The following is a 21,710-nucleotide window of genomic DNA, read 5'->3' on the forward strand; positions in this document are numbered from 1 at the left end:
GTGACCCTGGTCCTGGGCTTCCCCGCCATCAGGAACATCCTTCCTGCATCTAGTCTGTCCAATCCTGTTAGAATTTTGTAGGTTTCTATGAGATCTCCTCTCATTCTTCTAAACTCAAGCGAATACAACCCAATCTCTCTCCATACGTCAGTCCTGTCATCCCAGGAATCAGTCTGGTGAACCTTTGCTGCACTCCCTCCATAGCAAGAACATCCTTCCTCAGATAAGGAGACCAAAACTGCACACAATACTCCAGATGTGGTCTCACCAAGGCCTTGTATAATTGCAGCAAGACATCCCTGCTCTTGTACTCGAATCCTCTCGCTATGAAGGCCAATATACCATATGCCTTTTTAACTGCTTGCTGCACCTGCATGCTTACTTTCAGCGACTGGTGCTTAAGGACACCCAGGTCTCGCTGCACCTCCCCCTTTCCCAGTCTATCACCATTCAGATAATGATCTGCCTTCCTGTTTTTGCCACCAAAGTGGATAACCTCACATTTATCCACATTATACTGCATCTGCCATATATATGCCCACTCACTCAAACTGTCCAGATCACACTGGAGCTTCTCTGCATCCTCCTCACAACTCCCACTCCCACCCAGCTTTGTGTCATCTGCAAACTTGGATATATTAGATTTAATTCCCTCATCTATATCATAAATATATATTGTGAATAGCTAGGGTCCTCGTACTGATCCCTGCAGTACCCCACTAGTTACTGCCTGCCACTTGGAAAAAGACCCGTTTATTCCTACTCTTTGTTTCCTGGCTGCCAACCAGTTCTCTATCCATGTCAGTACCTTACCCCCACGTGCTTTAATTTTGCAAGCTAATCTCTTATGTGGGACCTTAATTGAAAGCCTCCTGAAAGTCCAAATACACCACATCCACTGGTTCTCCCTTATCTATTCTACTAGTTACATCTTCAAAAAGTTTGAGTAGATTTGTCAAGCATGATTTCCCTTTCATAAATCCATGTTGGCTTTGTCCGATCATGTCATTGTTTTTCAAGTGCTCTGCTATTACATCTTTTATAATGGACTCTAGCATTTTTCCCACTACTGATGTCAGGCTAACTGGTCTATAATTCCCTGTTTTCTCTCTACCTCTTTTTTTAAATAGTGGGGTGACATTAGCTACCCTCCAATCCATTGGAACTGTTCCAGAGTCTATAGAATTTTGAAAAATGACCAGATATGCATCTACTATTTCAAAGGCCATTTCCTTAAGTACTCTGGGATGTAGATTATCAGGCCCTGGGGATTTATCAGCCTTCAATCCCATCAATTTCCCTAACACCATTTCCCTACTAATACTGATTTCATACAGTTCCTCCTTCTCACTAGACCCTATGTTCCCCAACATTTCTGGGAGGTAATGGGTCCTCCTTTGTGAAGACAGAAGCAAAGTATGCATTTAATTGGTCTGCCATTTCTTTGTTCCCCATTATAAATTCCCCCGTTTCTGATAATAGATGCTTTTACAGTCAGTTTTTATGTTCTCTGCAAGCTTACTCTCATACTCTATTTTCCCCTTCTTAATCAATCCCTTTGTCCTCCTTTGCTGAATTCTAAACTGCTCCCAATCCTCAGGTTTGCTGCTTGTTCTGGCCATTTTATATTTCTCCTCCTTAGATCTAATACTATCCCTAATTTTTTTTGTAAGCCAAGGTTGAGCCACCCTTCCTGTTTTATTTTTGTGTCAGACAGGAATGAACTATTGTTGTAATTCATCCACGCACTCTTTAAATGCTAGCCATTGCCTATCCACTGTCAACCCTTTAAGTAACGTTCCCCAATCTATCATAGCCAACTCGCGCCTCATACCTTCATAGTTTCCTTTATTTAGATTCAGGAACGTAGTCTTGGAATCAACTCTCTCACTCTCTTGCAGAGAGCCTGGCATTGACATGACAGGCTGAATGGCCTCCTTCTGTGCTGTAACCATTTTATGATTCTATGAAGAGCTAAGATATTTACAAGCTACCATTGAATAGTTATGTAAATTATTAAACCATGGATATTGATGTATATGGAGATTTAATTGATAAATTGAACCCTCTTGGCATGCTTTGCCAGTCTTGGAAGCAACGTATTAGGTCGGAAGCAACTTGTTCTTGTACTATATGATTCAACTGCATTAGTGCAGGGAAATCCTACCCTCCAGCAGTTATGGTGGGCTGGGATTAGTACTGCTGGCTTGCATTCACTTCCTGATTACAGAGAGGTAGTTTGGGTGTTTGGCAGGGGAGTTGTAAAACTGAGTCTCCAGGAAAAGACCTCAGATTGTTCGATATTTCTCCTGTTCAAGGGAAAGGGTAAACATCAGTCATTTGGCTTGTGATGCATGTCCCATGTATGTTGGGAGGGAAGGGCAGAGTGGACTCGGTCACATTCAATGAGAGGTCATATACCTTATGCATAGTACAGGACCAAATTTTAAGGAAGCAATTTTAAAACAATAGTTCATGTACAAACTTGTAACACAATATTACCACAATCCTACTTATTCTATTTTTACATAAATGTTAACCAGTTTATTTAGGAATGGACAACAAATGCTGGCCTTGCCAGCAACACCCACATCCCATAAAAAAAAAATTTAGCCCATGTAAAAAAAATGCATACAGAAGAAATTAGTACGAAGGTATTAAGAGTTCAAACATTCTACCCTTTTATCTTGAGCAACACAATTATGTGGCATTTCTGAAGAACTGAGCAGAATCATTTGGATTTTCCAAGACAAAATTGATCTGAAGGCTCTGAATAACTTGCTAGCAGCTATTCTACAGGAATCAATCTTTCACTACATAGGAATGATAATGCACTATTTAAACAACTGGCAGCTACATGCATTGTAGAATTTAAATACTGTCTAATATTTGAAGAATCATTCATTGACAATGGCTCATCAGAGATTAAGTTCCAGATGTTCAATCACTTGTGTAAAATTAAGTGACCAGACACACACACACCCATACACCTTTGACTGTGATGAATAATTTTTCAGTTATCAAAGAATATTGGTAACTCACCATGCAAGATAGCTTTCAAATAAAACAATTTTCTTACCATAATTGTTCCACCAGTTTGTGTCCTGAAAGGTCTTAGTACTTTTCTCTGGATGATAAAGTTAGGCAGGAATGCCACAGGTAGTATCTCAGTAATAGTGGCAACTATAAATGACCACTGCAGAAGAAAGATACGTGGGAGGTTAGGTGCTGTGTAACAATTAAGTAAATTTTGTATCATGAAGAAATGTAAGAACATAAGAACATAAGAAATAGGAGGAGCAGGCCATTTGGCCCCTCAAGCCTGCCCTGCCATTCAATAAGATCATGGCTGATCTGCCCCAGACCTCAACTTCTCTTTGGTGCCAGCTCCTCATACCCCTCAACTCCTCTATATGTCAAAAATCTATCTACCTCCTCTTTAAATACTTTCAGTAATCGCGCCTCCACATATTTCTGGGGTAGAGAATTCCAGACATTCACTACACTCAGAGAAGAAATTCCTTTGCATCTCAGTTTTAAATGAGTGCCCCCTTGTTCTGTAACTATGTCCCCTAGTTCGCGATTCCCCCACTAGTGGAAACATCTTCTCAACATGTAACCTGTCAAGCCCTCTCAGAATCTTGTACGTTCAATAAGATCGTCCCTCATTCTTCTAAACTCTAATGAATAAAGGCCTAACCTGTTTAGCCGTTCTTGACCAGTCAACCTCTTCATCCTAGGAATCAGCTTAGTGAACCTCTTTTGAACTGCCTCCAATGCCAGTATATCCTTTCTTAAATACAGGGACCAAAACTGTACACTACACTGTACTCCAGGTGCGGCCTCATCAACACCCTGTACAGTTGTGACAAGACTTCCCTATTGTTAAACTCCAACCCCCTAGCAATAAAGGCCAAAATTTCATTTGTCTTAATTACTTGCTGCACCTGCACGCTAACTTTTTGTGCTTCATGCTCAAGAACACCCCGATCCCTCGGTGCTGTAATTTTTGGAGTCCCTCGCCATTTAAATAATAGTCTGCCTTCTGATTCTTCCTACTAAAGTGCATGACCTCACACTTTCCTATATTAAACTCCATCTGGCAAGTTTTTGCCCACTCAACCTGTCCATATCCCCTTGCAGATTCCTTATGTCCTCATCACAACATGCCCTCCCACCTATTTTTGTATCGTTATCAAATCTGGATATATTACACTCTGCCCCCTCCTCCAAGTCAATATAGATAGTAAATAATTGAGGCCCTAGGACTGATGCTAGTGGCACTCCACTAGTTACGTCTTTCCAACCTGAAAAAGACCCATTAATCCCGATTCTCTGTCTTCTGTGTGTTAACCAATCCTCAATCCATGCTAATACATTACTCACAACATTGTGAGCTCCTATCTTGTGCAATAATCTTTTTTATGGCAACTTATCGAATGCCTTCTGGAAATCCAAATACACTACATCTACTGGTCCCCCTTTATCAACTCTGCTTGTTAGATCCTCAAAGAACTCTCGCAAATTTGTCAAACATGATTTCCCTTTCACAAAATCACATTGACTCTGTTTGATTGCCTTAAGCTTTTCTAAATGTCCTGCTATTTCTTCCTTAATAATGGATTCTAGCATTTTCCCAATGACCGATGTTAGGCTAACTGGCCTATAATTTCCTCCTTTTTGTCTCCCTCCCTTCTTGAACAGGGGCGTCACATTAACGGTTTTCTAATCCGCTGGGACCCTCCCGGAATCCAGTGAGTTCTGGAATATTTTGACCAATGCCTCCACTATTTCTGCAGCCACTTCCTTTAAAACCCTTGGATGTAGGCCATCAGGTCCTGGCGACTTGTCTGTCTTTAGTCCCATTAGTTTGTCAAATACTTTGTCCCTTGTGATAGAGACTGTTACAAGATCTTTCCTCCCATTAGCTCCTTGCTTATCTGTGGGATGTTTATAGTGTCCTCCACCATGAAGACCGATGCAAAATATTGGTTTAAATTATCTGCCATTATCCCTGTTCCCCGTTATCAATTCTCCAGTCGCATCCTCCAAGGGTCCCACGCTCACTTTAGCTACTCTCTTTCTTTTTATATATCGCTACCCCCTAAAGGATCCTTAACTACAATATCTCTTATTAATCCTACCTCATTACACATTACAAGAAACATTGACACAGAAATCAAAATGGATGGTGTACAATGCTAAATTTTAGAAATCATTATCTGAAATTTGATGGAATGATTTTCTCAAACTCTGCTCATTCAAAATTGCATTGGATATGAAAAAATCATTTCAGTGAGCAAGCTGAAGAATTCCTTTTCCAATCTGTTACAAGAAAAGGCTCTCCATTTTATTTCTCAATCTTCATCCCCAGTAAACAGATGTCTACATAGTCAACGTCAAATGTTATTTGCCCCCATAGCAAAAAAAAAATGCGTTTAGGTATAAATTTAAAATTGTGACACTAAAGAAATCTCAGCCGATCGATATCGAGGGAAGAAGTTTTTGTACTTTAACATTACCATAGTAGGACACTACAAACCCTGGGACAATATTTGCTGGAAACTTACACCATAGTAATGGTGCATCTTTGGCGTACACTGTTGCTATGGGACATTGGTCCAGCTTTTGCGGTCATTGGCAAAATGCTGGTGTTTGCCACTGACTGCAATAAGAAATGCAAACTTACCTAGTTTGTTGACTGCGTGAAAATTTCAACTTCTTGTTGTTGCATGGCCCACGGACAAAATGATTTGTGAGGCCTAGCAGCAAGGCACATTCCCAGTGAAGCCACACCCCCTAATGACATCATGAGCTGAAGCCACGTCCCTTGTGGTCAGTCTTCAGCTCAAAGGGCAGGTGAGTGTTTTATGATGATTTTAAGTATTGTTATGAAAGTACTTCCATTTTTTGTTAAATTTTGAGGACGTGTTTTAAAGCTCAAAAAAAGAGTTCATAGCTGCTAGATTTTGTGGGGTTTTATTTAAAAATAGGTCATTTTAAGCTCTTTTGGACTTGATTTGTAAGCAACCCTTGCTTCAGATAATTACCCAGCAGGGGCTTTTTTGACATGAGGGGGCTGTTTACATAGAAGTGACAGGTCATGATTTATAGGAGTCAGGAGGCTGGACTCTTGAAAAATTATTTTGGTTTCACTTTGGACAGTCAGTTGGAGTTTTAAAATCCAGCCAATAGAGCAGTCACCCCAGATCAGCCTTTTCCATCTCTTTAAGAAGCTCTTAGAAGCGAGTGTAAGAAATAGAGAAATTGATACTACATTTATCCGGAAAGGCCTGCTTGAAATGCCTGTTGCCGCATTTCTCCTGAGACGTTGGAAAAACCTGCCGGATAAATCCTCAATGCTGCCTGAACGAATTGCTCCAGAGAAAGATCCCAGTGACAGCCGTCTACATGTATCTTGGACACCAAACTATAAAAGGGACAACTGACATCTTTCTATATCGTCTCTTTTTTCTTCAAGAATTAGCAAGTATTTGGCCAAAGTATTCTTTTTTGTCTTTTTTTTTTGGTAACAGAGCTCTGAAAAGAAAATCTTTATTTTTTCAGTTAACCTGTGTGTGTGTTAAGGGGGCCTTAGCCCCTTAAAAGGGAACTTTCACATTTCACTCTGTGTTAAGGCTTTGCTTCGTGACTGATTATATCTTGTTTCATAATAAACTGATAACTTTGTTGCTTATGAAAGAAAGCTGGTTGGTGTATTCTATTCTGGGTTAAAGAGTAGAGTATATGATTGACCACATCGGTAACTGAGCAAACATTTAAATGTGTGTTGTGACCTGTGGAGAAGTGGAACTAGAAAAAAAACAGTGCACTCCTCCCACCTCAGTCGTAACAATACTTTTAAACACTTTAAACACTTTTTATAACCTTCAAACACTTCCACAAACTTTTAAATACTAAGGCAGTAGAAGAAGGGAAGAGCAAGAGAGAAAGAGTGAGAGAGAGAGACCGGAATTTTACGTTGGGTGGGAGCAGAGTCCACCTGTCCCGGGCCTGGGATTCCCCCCCCCCCCAGGCCTTAATTGGTCTTGGGCGGGTCTTCCACCTCCTTGAGACAAGATGTCCAGTCTACTGGAGCTGCTGGCCAATCCTCAGCAGTGCCACCGGGAGTGGTGGCCATTGCTGGGTCTACACCCAGCCATCGAAAGCAAGAGGAAAGACGGCCCGATAACCCAAGTAAGCTTGTGGGGCCTCACCCCGGCAAGATGGGGGGGAGGGGGGTGGTTGGAGGCAGCCATCTGTGGGGCACAGACTCCACGGGTAAAATATGAGTGGCAGTGGTTGGAGGCCCTTAAGTGGCAGTTAATTGGCCACTTAAGGACATTGACTGGCCTGGGGTGAGCAGGCTGTTTCACCGCTGCCCCGCATAAAATTGCAGCGGAGGCAGGAAGGCGTTGGGAACGGCCTTCCCTCCCCACCCCCCCCCCACCACAGCCTCTCACTCAATTCTTCAGCCCACCCTACCACAAGCCCACTTGTTGGGGGGCCGTGAAATTCCAGCCAGAGAGGAGGGAAAGAGACAGGTAGAGAGAGAGGAGGGAGACAGACAAAGTATACTATGTGTGTGGATACACATACAAACAGGGAGAGAGGAGAGAAATCCTAGGCACACACTTAGAGACCCAGACCCAGAGGGAAACACTGAAACAGACTCACTCAGAGACTCTAGACACTGGAGGTGGGGGGGGGGGGGGGGGTGGTGGGGAAGAGAGACAGAAACACAAGAGACACACGAGTGCGAAGCTACTTTTTGTTAATTGGGTTTTCCGTGGAGGAGAAAAAGGAAAGCGATTCAGTTTGTCAGTCTCTCCCTCCACCCTCACCATTGTAAAGATTTTAAGATCCAAACTATGATTGGTTTCCATTATCTGGCTGCTGTCTGCCCAAACGGAATAAACTTACGCAACCTTTCTTTTAAAATGTATTTGTCTTTTACGGACAGTTACTGTATTTGAATACATTCTAGTTACCAACTGACACTGAGGCTGGAGGTTTATGCCCCCCAAAGAGCAAAATGGTGGTGGGGGGGGCGGGGGGTGATGTAAAATGGAGTGGGAGGCTTGGAGGGCCCCTCCCAACACGCTTCCACCACCATTTTACACAGGGCAGCAGGAATCCACCCCCCCCACCCCAGGCCAATCAAGGCCCTTAAGTGGCCAACTGATGGCCACTTAAGGGCCTTCACCCGCCGCCAGAGGGATTTTACCCATGGCCAGTCGGGTGGCCCAGGCCTGGGAAAAGCCGGCTGACTAAAGCAGGCAGCTCTCTGACAGCTGGGGGGTGGGGCGGACGGTGCCTGATGGAGGGCCACCCCAATGCCCTAACCACCCCCAACGTCCAGCACGCCACTCGCCACCCCCCAAATAGACCACCCTTGCCTCAGAGAGGCCCCTAAAACATACCTTTTCCCGGGGCCATCCTGCCTCTTCTTCGCGAAGCTGGGCTGCAGTCCCAGCAGTGGCCACCGCTCTTGGTGGCGCTGCTGGGACTAAGAGCTGCCGGCCCACTGATTGGCTGGTAGCTCCATTTGGCAGGACTTCTTGCCTCAATGCAGTGGAAGTTCCGCCTCAGACCTATTAAAGGCCTGGGGACCGTAAAATCCGGACTAGATCCCCTGACCAGGTGGAGGGAGGATCGCCACCGACTTTTCGGTCGGTGGACAGCTCCCACTCGACCAGGGTAAAATTCAGCCCTGGGACTTTACAGAAGCGGCTGCAACTAGTTTATTTAACCCAGGCACCGCTTCTAAACTCAGAACCAACTCGCCATGAAAATATTAGACTCAACACAGCTGGGTATAAACCAGAGACAAACCAGGGAAATACATTTACTTTTAGCCCCAGACTCCTGTAAGTATAGAGATGGGAATGACAGAATTAATTAAAGGCAGCAAAGTATCTCCTCTGTTCACCCAACACTCTCAGCATCAGCTCAGAGTCCTGTACACATACAGTGTCTCCAACCGCTGGCGTGTTGGGAAAATATTTCAGATGAAGAATCCAGCCTCTCGGGTTCAGACAGTCTCCCAGTATAATATGGAAGGTGGAATCAGGATTATTAATGTATAGGTAGTCAGGAGGCAGCTGTACAAAATTGTACAAGTTCATCCAGAATATTTAATTCATTTTAAAAAGTATGTCATCAGGTTACATCCCCACCTGATTCCCACATCTAACATCCAGTATCTGTGCTTTACAGCAGTTTGGTATATTGCAAAAGCTCCTTTCAATGCATTTTTTAAAAAAAATGAGTATTAAACTTTAAAAAAGTCCTACGAATCGGGAGGTTTGCACTGCAAAGTATCCCGTTGTTTGGAAATACTTTGCACATTTCAATGTATTTGTGGAAAGGTGTTTTAGGTTAAGGGGCTTGTTAATTTATCGTGTGAAATCTCCCAAAGGCCTGCTAATATCAGCTTTAAAACAAAACGTGAAAATCTCCATAACTTGTGAGAAAATCAGCCCAAATTGTTGATTTACAGGTCCCTGCCACTTTACAGAGTGGCTTGGCAAGATCCACCAGAGCCCTGCAACTGCTGGTTTTCAGCGCAAGCCGGAAGTTGCAATGCCATTGCAATCCTCAATAGCAGGGAACATCTCAGCATTTTCTGCTATCGGGACCACAGTCCAGGCCATTATTTTCCAGGAAATAACACCGTAGGTGACAAGCTATTATTTGCGCCATGCAAAGATTTCCTGGACCCTCTGAGCTGCTCTGCCGTAGTCCTCACTAAAAACTAAAAATTCCATTATTATAGCTCCACCTCCCTATAAAATCATTGACTGAACCAGAATGATGCTGGGGACCTGGAAGCGGTGTGATTGGTGTTGAAAGAAGAGAAATGAAAAGCTTAATTAATTGAAGAACTTCAACGAGCTGGAAAAGACTCGCTTAGCAAATGCTAAACTAACCAAATGGCAATTACGTTTAGTAGAATAAACACAAATTGAGATATGCATTTGGGCTGAACCAAAGCAGATTTGACCCTTCACAAATATCAAGGCCTTAGACAATAACTTTTCACAAAAAAGGCAACTATAGATGGTTGTTTTATCTTAATGCTTCATTCACACTTTTTGGGAATACAGGGTTTAAAATGCATTGGTAGTATATCTCCAAATATTTCCTGGTCGCTCTTCCTGATCAGACAATTGCAATTCATGCATCATTCAGTTCCTCTTAGCTGTTAGAGTTAAGGGATCAATACATTGGCCATCGCACTACTTCAGAAATGCCACCATCCTAATTGTTTGCTGACAACTTTGGCATAAAGCCCCTTTAAGATGCACAACTGTCTAATCTATGGTACTTGTGGCCAAATGTGTCATTCCAGCAAATTCCAGGTCAATATTCATATGCAAGCTATAATCTATGTATTTTCAAGCTCTCCACTAGAAATGAACAGAATTTGTTCCAGCCTACGCCAAAATACATATGAACATAAGAATCAGGAGCAGAAGGCCGCTCAGTCCCTTGAGCCTGCTCCGCCATTCAACAAGATGACGGCTGATCTGATAGTCACCTCAACTCCACATTCGCAGCTACCCCCAATAGCCATTCACCCCCCGCCCCCCTTGCTTATCAAGAATCTATCTACATCTGTCTTAAAAATATTCAAAGACTCTGCTTCCACCGCCTTTTGAGGAAGAGAGTACCAAAGACTCACGACCATCTGAGAGAAAAAAAATTCTCTGCATCTCTGTCTTAAATGGGCAACCCCTTATTTTTAAACAGTGACCCCTAGTTCTTGATTCTCCCACAAGAGGAAACATCCTTTCCACATCCACCTGTCAAGATCCCTCAGGATCTTTTTTGTTTCAATCAAGTCATCTCTTACTCTCCGAAACTCCAGCAGATACAAGATTAGCCTGTCCAACCTTTCCACATAAGACAACCTGCCCATTGCAGGTATTAGTCTAGTAAACCTTCTCTGAACTGCTTCCAACGCATTTACATCCTTCCTTAAAAAAAAGACCGGTACTTCAAAAAGAGCGTGGAATGCTGGGAGAGGCTTCACTTCAAAAACAGCGTGGAGAGCTGGGAGAGACTATCCTATCCTCTCCTCTATCCTATTCCCCTGTCCTATCCAGTTCAGTGGAACGAGCCCTTCAAAGAAAATCAAGTGTGACATCACAGGCAAGCAGTTAGGTGATTGGTTGGGGAAGACGCTAGCTGTTTGGTGAGTATCTGGTACATGATTAAGGTTCATTCTAATCCTAACGTTTAAAATAGTAAAGGAACTAGTGGTAAGCTTAATAAAATATATAGAAAAGGAAAACAAAGTAAATAATTTAATAAAATAATTAAGTAGTTAATTGAAACACATTAAGGATGGCATAAAGAGGCTACAAAGGGATATAGATAGGTTAAGTGAAGGAGCAAAAATCTGGCAGATGGAGTTTAATGTGGGAAAATGCGAAGTTGTCCATTTTGGCAGGAATAATAACAAAGAAGCATATTATCCAAATGGTGAGAGATTGCAGAGCTCTGAGATGCAGAGTGATCTGGGTGTCCTAGTGCATGAATTGCAAAAGGTTAGTATGCAGGTTGTTACGACCAGGTAAGAAAGGTGTCTAGGGGTCTCTTCCAGCCTTCACCTGGTCTTGTTTTAACAGGGTTTGATTTTAAACACACTGTGTTTTGAGCTTCCCCTTGCTGAATCCTTGTTCACCGCTTTCCAATTATAAGCCAAAGAAATGAGCACAAACAGACCTTTAGGTTTAAAGAAGAAAAGTGAAATTTATTAAAACTTAAACTCTAATTTGGTTAATGCCTATGGATACACACTGCGCCCCACAATAGCATGCAAACGCATATGCAAATAGAGACAGAAAAGAGAAGAAAAAATGAAGTAGAGAGGTTTGAGGCAATATCAGAAGAGTTTCTATTTACTGTGCTTCGAGCTCACTGTAGTGCTTTTGTAAGTAATCTTGCTTTTCGTTGGGGCCCAGTATTATTCTTAAACCTTGTTCACTGTAGGAGACTTTTCTCTTTTGAGGTTCATGTGTCTTCAATAGGTCTTCTGTTCCGTGAGAAAGAGATGGGAGCAGACAGGATAGAGACGTTCTCAGTCCAGGAGTCAAGAGCTTTCTGAGTTCAAATTCTCTGTGGCAAATTCAAATTCAAAAAGCTCCAACAGCCAGTTAGTCATGTGACTAAATGGGTCTGACCACGTCTGTTTGTGTATTCGGCCATCTTCGTAGTTAGCCTGGAATACTAGCCTCTCCACCTTCAACATCTGGTAATCAAAAGTCTACTGTGGATTAAATTGGAGCAGGGAGTGGCCCCTTTGTCTTTTCCAAGTACTGTCCGTTACTATGCAAAAATGTCTTTCCAGTCAAGGGTCTAGTGGGTTTTTTTTTTTTTTAAGTGCTTTCTTTACTCCAGTAACAGTTTAAAAATCAATGTTCATGTGACAAAACTAATGTGACTCATTCTTGACAGATGGGGGCCTGCATGACAAGGTACAGCACGTAACTAGGAAAGCTAATAGAATGTTAGCGTTTATCACAAGGGGAACTGAATACAAAAGTAGGGAGGTTATGCTTCAGCTGTACAGGTTATTGGTGAGACCACATCTGGAGTACTGAGTACAGTACTGGACTCCTTATTTAAGGAAGGACATAAATGCATTGGAAGCAGTTCAAAGAAGGTTTACTAGACTGATACCTGGAATGGGCAGGCTTATAAGGAAAGATTGGACAGGCAAGGCTTCTATCTGCTGGAATTTAGAAGAGTAAGAGGCGACTTGATTGAAGCATACAAGATGCTGAGGGGTCTTGACAGGGTGGATGTGGAAACGATGTGATCCTTGTGGGAGAATCTAGAACCAGGGGTCACTGTTTAAAAACAAGGGGTCGCCCATTTAAGACAGAGATGAGGAGAATTTGTTTCTCTCAGAGGGTCGTGAGTCGTTGGAATTCCCTCCAAAGGCAGTGGAAGCAGAGTCTTTGAATATGTTTAAGACAGATGTAGATAGACTCTTGATAAGCAAGGAGGTGAAAGGTTATCGGGGGTAGGTGGTAATGTGGAGAAATCAGTTCAGCCAAGAACTTATTGAATGGTAGAGCAAGCTTGAGGGGCCAAGTGGCCTACTCCTGCTCCTAAGTCGTATGTTCGCATGCACACAATTCTCCAGATGGGGTCTTACCAATGCACTGTATAACCGAAGCATAACCTCCCTACTTTTGTATTCAATTCCCTTCACAATAAATGATAACATTTTATTCGCTTTTCTAATTACTTGCTGTACCTGTATACTAACCTTTTGCGATTCATGCACTAGAACAACTACATCCCTCTGCATTTCAGAATTCTGCAATCTCTCACCATTTAGATAAATGTTTCTATTTTTATTCTTCTTGTCAAAATGGACAATTTCACATTTTCCCACATTATACTTGATTTGCCAGATCTTTGCCCACTTACTTAACCTATCTATATCCCTTTGTAGCCTCCTTACGTCCTCTTTACAACTGACTTTCCTACTTATCTTTGTGACATCAGCAAATTTAGCAACCATATCTTCAGTCCCTTCATCTAAGTCATTTATATAAATTGTAAAATGTTGAGGCCCCAACACAGATCCCTGCGGCACACCATTCATTACACCTTGCCAACCAGAAAATGACCCATTTATGTCTACTCTCTGCATCCTGTTAGCCAATCTACTTTCCATGCCAATATGTTACCCCCTACACTTCTGCAATAACCTTCTGGAAACCTAAGTACAGTACATCCATCAGTTCCCCTTTATCCACAGCACATTAGTGGATACTCCAGTAAATTGGTTAAGCATGATTCCCCTTTCATAAAACCATGCTGGCTCTACCTGATTACCTTGATTTTTCTCTAAGTGCCCTGCTATAACTTCTTTAATAATAGCTAACATTTTCCCTATGACAGATGCTAAGCTAACTGGCCTGTAGTTCCCTGCTTTCAGTCTCCCACCCTTTTTGAATAAAGGAGTTACATTCGCTGTTTTCCAATCTAATGGAACCTTCCCCGAATCTAGGGAATTTTGGAAAATTAAAACCAACGCATCAACTATCTCACTAGCCAATTCTTTTAGGACCCTAGGATGAAGTCCATCAGGACTGGGGACTTGTCAGCCCGCAGCTCCAACAATTTGCTCAATACCACTTCCCTGGTGATAGTAATTTTCTAGAGTTCCTCCCTCCTTTCCAATTCCTGATTTACAGCTATTTCTGGGATGTTACATGTATCCTCTATAGCGAAGACCAATGCAAAATACCTGTTCATTTCATCTGTTATCTACTTATTTTCCATTAATTCCCCAGACTCACTTTCTATAGGACCAACGTTCACTTTATTAACTCTTTTTAAATAAAAATCGATAGAAACTCGTACGATCTGTAATTTGTAGCATTTTCTTCATTAGCAACATCAATTGAGATAACATCTGCACAATCTAATGTGGTACAAGGCAGTCAGGAATAGGATAGACATTCTGGCTTTGGGTGAGGGGGTGAACTGTCTCCAATTTTCTGAACATAATAGTAAAAACACAATTTGTACAAATTCCTTATGAGAGATAATATTACAGCAATGGAATAGGTCTATTTGTTAAATTAATTCAAAATTCTTATCAATGCTTTTTCATTCCCTCCTAAAAAAAAATGCTACATTCACTTCCATCTTTTTCTCTGGATGCAATGCCTTATATATTGAACTCATTGCAGCAAAGTAATCATTAGATCAAAGTATATGATCTGCTGCTAAAATATCACTGCATATTTTCACTACGCAGAATGTAGAGTGGTGGAAATATTTTCATATACTACACATTTTCCATTAGTACACTGAATGAAAATTCTGTCTTTAATGTTTGTGAACACAAAACATATACACAAACAATAAGCATTCTGTAAGCACATACAGCAAGCCAAATAATCAACACGCACATTGGGATACAACATATAGGGCCAAATTTCCCTCCCCCTTCACATTCTAGGAGTAAATACTATTTGCTTATTAAAGCCAACGCACATTGCAAGTGCAAAACAATTGGCAATGAGTTTTGCAATTTTTGCACTGTTTACATAAATACGAGGAAGTAAGCACCGATATTTGGAGATTGCCAGATCAATTATCAACATAACAGGCTGCTGCATATGGCATATAGTCTTTCTTCCCTTGAACAGTAACTCTGAAATTTGTGCATATGGTTAATCTGTGGTCGGTCAAAATCAAAAATCATTTTCCATTAAGTTTTGGGTTCCCTGTCGCCATTGGGACAAAAATTCAATGAACAACCTGGGAACTTTGATTTTAAATAATAAAATCATGGAGTAATTAGAATAGTTTACTGAAGGTCGCAAACAATGATAAATTCCTTTCTATAGAGCTTCCAAATGCCCATTTAAGATGCGCTTGTGTACTTCGCTTAAATCCAAAAATCAGGCATTGGACATTTAGAACAATAACAGGTAGCAAAACAAAATGCTCATCCATGGATGTAAAGAGCCAGTTTTGCACTTCCAGTGTAAGGGTGGAGAACTGGGCCCATACTACTTAAAACAAAGAAACAATGATTTTTGTCTGTATTAAGAAAAAGGTTCCATTTTTGTTTAATATTGAAGCACAAAAAATACTTGTGCAAATTTTAATCACTACTAATCACTGCAGGCAAAAGAAATGTTAACTCAAGATCACAATCTTGGGCTAACTTTTGGGTTAATTGATTTTCACAAGCATGTACACAGCAGAAGCACAAGATGATTTACTGAGATACCTCTTGTAAGCCTTCCAAGAAATGGTTCTGTATGCAGGAAGAAAAGATATTCACAGAATTTAAAATGGATGTAACAATGAAGCAATTCATTTTAGGTGCCAGGACAGTAGTTTTTAAAAAAGGCACATGAAGAATATTGCCATCCTGCAAAGACAGCAATGATAGCACTAAGTCAATCATCCAAAATATATATTTGTGACTACTTTATTAGATTATATATTTTTAGAAATTCAAACAAACAGAGGCGTTTGAAAACAGCAATTCAGTGAAATGATTTTGGGAGCATTTGTTAGAAAGTGCGCATGATGTCAAAAGGAACCCACATAATACTTCATCTTGAATTGTAAAAGTTAAATTGAATTTGCAAGTTATAATAATAATATGCAGTAACATGGAATTAAAATGAAACAAAATACAAAAATACGTTAATAGTACAGGCTCCAAAACAGCATTTTATAAAAAGAAACCTCAGCTGACGATACAAAAACCACATGCTTGAGTGACGGGGAATTACCATTATTGTTTTTGGACTGCAAGAGGTACAAGAATTGGTAGTTTACTGAAAATTAATTTTAATGACAGGTATATGTACATGAACCCAAAGCATGCAACATATGGAGAGCAAATTATTTCATTTTATTTTCCAAAAAAAAAGACACATTATGTATCTTATCTATTTCACAGTAAATATTACAGGTTTTTTTCACCAAAATATGGAAACAAAACTTTACATTGTGGGCACTTTCAACCACCTGCATTCCGCTATGTGCTCTGTGATACAGAGCTGCTGTACTGTGATGCACTCAGGTAGCAGTTGGCAAGATCAATTGCTGGTTTATACATTGTGAGGTAATTTTTAAAAAAAGTGTAATTTATATTACACAGGAGATAATCCAGATGTCAGCATTGTGGTAAAATAATTGTTACTGGTAGAAATTTTGGTATGATACAGAATAATTTAAAATAGCTGCCATTAGGTGAACTGAAACATTAAGGGAATCAAAATAATGCCAGTTTTAGAGACAATCCAGGACAAAAAAGAACAAATAATTTTTCAGCTTACGTGTGACAAGAGAATTTCAGATGTGGCAAATATGAGAACATTTGTAGAGTTTTTCATTTCTAAAGAACACCAGGAAATTACTGGTCATTAATGCTGATAAAAATATGTTTCATATAAATATTGTACAACATTTTTCACTTACAATTTTAGCTTGAGCACCATAACATTTGTAAGTCACACAAAGCTGTATCTGGTAACTATGTTTCAAAAGTTATTTAACTGCCCAAGAGGTTTGTGATGAAAAAGCTAAAAAAGCTAACCGTCCCCTGTTGAGTACCAGCTTCTCATCAATAAGCCTCTTTCACATCATTGTTACATTGATCTCAATTTTCAAATGAAAATGGTCCAAATCACACAGGTACCATAATACTCTGCACAGTATGAGTATAAAACTAAACAAACATAATCAAGTTCTATTCTTAAATATTCATCCAGAACTTCATTTCTTTATTAAGCAACATTTCTCAAGTCTCTTTTCAACCTTTTCTTAATTCCTCAAAAGAGACGAGTCCAGTTTGGAGCCTCTTGCTTTTGTCTCCAATAGTCAGAGCATTTCTAAACAAGGTAAAAGGTGCTCCAAACTTCAGACAACACTCTAAATATATTCTTGCCAATCAGTAACATGCATTAAAGTAATCTGTTTCATTGTCAAATCAAATGCCTCCAAAGTGTATTCCAAATTTGAAGACATCTCAACACTAAGCAGATACTACAGGAAGATTTTCATATGGTGGTAAATCAGGCAGGCAGTGGGTAGCTGGTACGTAAAAACCTGGAGAAGTCAGCGCGTACCCCCGTTAAAGGCCGGCTCGAGTCTGCAAACGAAACCCGACCCGAGCCCGACCCGGCCCGAGTCCTTTCATTTTTCCCGCGCCCAACCATCAGTTTTCCTAGCTTCCGTTTTTCACTTTGTTGCTTATCTGCACAAGTTTAAAACAACTGTAACTGGACTTGAAAGGTTGTTTAAAAAGTACATTAACATTACAGCCACGTACCGGAGGTGGTGATAGTGTGTGTCCGACCCAGCCCAGTCCGACCCGATCCAAGCCCGAATGCCGGACCCGGAAGAGCGACCCGACCTGAACCGGACACATGTCGTCGGGCCCGTGGGGTTCGGGTCGGGTAGCCATTATCTACCCCCGTGCAATTATTCAGCGTGCTGTCAACACAAAAAATGTCCCCAATAGGCAGCTTGACAATTAAGATATGGGCAATCCAGCTGCGGGATGATAGCTTAAAGCCTACATCTGCACCTTAAAATAGGTGTTTTTTTTGGGAGGAAACAATCCAAGCAAGATTGTGTAACAGCAGGCAACAGTAGTTCCAACATAACCTCCATGGTTTTCCAATTATAGCAATTGTTATGACCAACTGCTCTAGTCAAAAGCCTCCAATCAAAATATAAGATTCTGATTGTGATGGGAAAAATGCACTGTTAATTCAATCCCGTCTCTCCACAGATTGCTTAACATATCATTTAAACTTTCCAAATTGGACCATCTATTAAGCCCCGAATGAAGCTAACCAAACCAGGTGTCTTTAAATCAACAAATTAACTGTTTAATAGAAAAATGAAATTCTTAAACACGAAGATATTCTTTCTTTTGGGCTTCCTTATCTCGAGAGACAATGGATACGCGCCTGGAGGTGGTCAGTGGTTTGTGAAGCAGCGCCTGGAGTGGCTATAAAGGCCAATTCTAGAGTGACAGGCTCTTCCACAGGTGCTGCAGAGAAATTTGTTTTCTTGAGGCTGATGGTTAGGCCAAATTCATTGCAGGCAGCCGCAAACCTGTCGATGAGACTCTGCAGGCACTCTTCAGTGTGAGATGTTAAAGCAGCATCGTCAGCAAAGAGGAGTTCCCTGATGAGGACTTTCCGTACTTTGGACTTCGCTCTTAGACGGGCAAGGTTGAACAACCTGCCCCCTGATCTTGTGTGGAGGAAAATTCCTTCTTCAGAGGACTTGAACGCATGTGAAAGCAGCAGGGAGAAGAAAATCCCAAAAAGTGTGGGTGCGAGAACACAGCCCTGTTTCACGCCACTCAGAATAGGAAAGGGCTGATGAGGAGCCCCCATGTTGAATTGTGCCTTTCATATTATCATGGAATGAGGTGATGATACTTAGTAGCTTTGGTGGGCATCCAATCTTTTCTAGTAGTCTGAAGAGACCACGTCTGCTGACGAGGTCAACACTTAAAATAGAAAAAAATTAGAGTACTTGCATATTTACGCTCCTGCCGGATGTGGAACAGTCCAAGGTTGCTTGAAGTCCTCACAGCTGTCCAATGGGGGAAAAAAAGGTTCTTCATCAGTAGAACAGTCTGTAGTCTAATTCAGAAGTCGAAATAGTTGCTCCTTCTCCAGCGATGAATTTCAACAATTAACAACTTGCAAACACTTTTTTTTAAATGAATCAATTTGGCTTTAGAATTTTTGAATGATAAAAGGCTGTCACAATCCAACTTCCCTTCCTTCATTTAAAATGAGAGATCTCTGTTTTGGCTTGAAGTTTTAGAATTTTGATAGAGAATAATAAACAGACTAAATTCTCTTCCTGCAATTTAAATGGTCTGAGAACACTCCTTTCAGTTGCTAACACACAGCTGTTTGTCTGTTTCTGGGTTAGAAAAGTCTGTTTCCACCATAACCCAGTTCAAAATTAAATTGTAACCATGTATCTCTCGATCTCTGGTCCTAAATGGTTGTATCCCGGGCAATGAGAATGCATTCTTTGACTCCGTTTTTGGAGCTTGCTGCCTTAAAGCAGTATGGCTCCTTTTCCAGCCTTCCATTCTTCCCGAAAAAAAAAACTGCAGGATCATAACACAATGAAGATATTAAGAAGGCAAGTGAACATTAGGAAAAAGATCTTGTTCGTCACAAATAGTTGAGGGGTACCAAGGAAAATTATTCAGTGAGCATGGAATGTGGTGACAGAAAATGCCAAGCCTCGAACCTGGCTGCAGGGCAGAAAGAAATTTAATGATTTGTGAAGGCAAGCCTCCCTTTCACATTTCTCACTCCCTCTGTATAGTCCTGCAGGACCTTACCATTGCCTCACTGGCTACACTTACTGCTTTTTCATGCCATCATGTACATGATGAAAGCCATTGCCAAGGGCACTTACTAGCACACATGCGCTTTTTGTGAGGAAAGATAGCACTCAGTAGGAGGGAGACAACCAGAACAGGATATGGCCCTTACATTCAAAGGAGGTACTGTCATTCTACTGACACTGACACCAATGGAAGAGGTCGTAATCAACATTATTGGCAAAGAGCACAGCATCAAAGATGGTCAGGTTGGAGGCCATTCATGGCAGGATGTTTAGGAATCTTTCTTTTCATTTCTCTTTCTACTAACACTCTGCACAACCTTTCTCTCCCCTTTTCTTGTTTCAGAAACTCAAGTATTCCAGAGAATCAGAGAGCCCTCCAAAGGGTGCACTGTCGCTCACTCGAATCTTTCCAAAACCCAGTACAGAAAATGATATCTTGCAGGGCATAGGAAGTTATATAGAGGTATGCACTGGACGATTCGCTGAGCACAAATTAGAAGGAGCAGCGAAAGATGGCAAGGAAGATCCAAAAAAAAAAAAGAGTTCAACACAAAGCTATCTCATATCCCAGCTCTGCTAAAGGCAGTGATCCTTAAAATAAAGATGAAGTTGCTGAATGCTTCCTCACTATCTTCTGTATACCTCAGTGTCCTCTCACTCACTGTGCTGAAAACCTTCCTCCAATGGTCATTCCATGCCTTGTGGCCACTGCAGAGCAAAGTTATATAGGATACAGCAAGCTACCATCATACAGGACACTGTTTCAGGGCTGTTGTTTGAGGAGTCCAATGGTCTACTCAACAAGGGCTTAAGTTGACTCAACGCATCAGATTGTCACGCAGTTGTAAAACCAGGCCTGGGTTTCTAAGAAGATTCATATCAAGCATGCAGGAAATAGTCCTTGTCCCCAAGCAGTCAGCATCTCACTTCATGTGTGGGGTCAAAATATTGGCAGAACATCATCAAGGCACAGATCTGAATGATCCACTGTGGGTCATCACACACCAGTCACGCATCAATGGAGTAGAAGCCTCGTAAGGCTGTGGCATTGTGTGAAGAAGTCCACAGGGTGACCAAAGTGCAGCTAATAACACCTAGCCTTTGCAGATTCCAGTAATATGTGCTGAATGAGCGAGCCCTATCCTGCTGCTTCTGGATGTCCAAGGGGAAAGTGATTAAACTGCTTTTGCAAACAAGGAATCAATCAGCTGCTTAATGCAAACATTACTGAAGTTGGTATCCCCTATGGAAGCCGTGAAGGAGCCGGAAGAAGGGAGTCGAGTGCTGAAATGATCTTCATTAGAACTGATAATGCTTTGCAATTTGTAGCCATTGATTGTGGGCCTTGTTGCAGGAGAAGGACAATTCGGTTACGAGAGCAAGAACTTTTGGAGCACATCTCATTCTGTTAGGTCTGCAGCTGAGAAAGTCCAGTTTGGCTCGACTACTTGCTGTTTCTCCTCTTGCCAGAGTGAGATCCATGGAAGGACCTCCCCCATGAAAAGAAGTGTGAAGTCAGAACTATCTCAAGAGTTTTGGATGCTCGACAGTAACTGCAAGCATTTTGAAATTGTCTAAGGTGAAAAAAACTCTAAAATACTTAATGCCAACATAACATCTCAAAATTTTCTGCAGCTTTACTTGAAAGCAGGCAAGGATGGTTCTAATTAAATATCACTAAAAATAGCCACCTGCCCGACCATGGCTGACAAGGAGGAAACAGTAAGTGCTGAAAGCAACACAGGCAGGGATCAAAATGCTACTGAGGGTTTCAATTGCATCATTTGACTCCAATCTGCAGTCAATGTGCAGGT

At 41.3% G+C, this 21,710-nt stretch overlaps 1 protein-coding gene across 3 annotated transcripts in view; it reads right to left on the reverse strand.

The window, feature by feature from the left end:
- hdac11 (histone deacetylase 11) overlaps window positions 1-21,710 on the reverse strand; it is a 134,264-nt gene that overhangs the window by 85,873 nt on the left and 26,681 nt on the right. The window contains exons 5-6 of one of the 3 annotated variants that reach the window (XM_068051794.1): window positions 15,776-15,802; window positions 3,080-3,196 (exon numbers count right to left, since the gene is read on the reverse strand). The exons of 1 other annotated variant lie outside the window; for it this stretch is intronic. In XM_068051794.1, coding sequence (XP_067907895.1) covers window positions 3,080-3,196; window positions 15,776-15,802 — 144 coding nt within the window. The remainder of the gene's footprint in view (window positions 1-3,079; window positions 3,197-15,775; window positions 15,803-21,710) is intronic. One more of the 3 variants, XM_068051795.1, reaches the window with a different exon arrangement.

This window comes from Heterodontus francisci, chromosome 19, assembly GCF_036365525.1.
Source record: "Heterodontus francisci isolate sHetFra1 chromosome 19, sHetFra1.hap1, whole genome shotgun sequence".
Lineage (NCBI taxonomy): Eukaryota > Metazoa > Chordata > Chondrichthyes > Heterodontiformes > Heterodontidae > Heterodontus > Heterodontus francisci.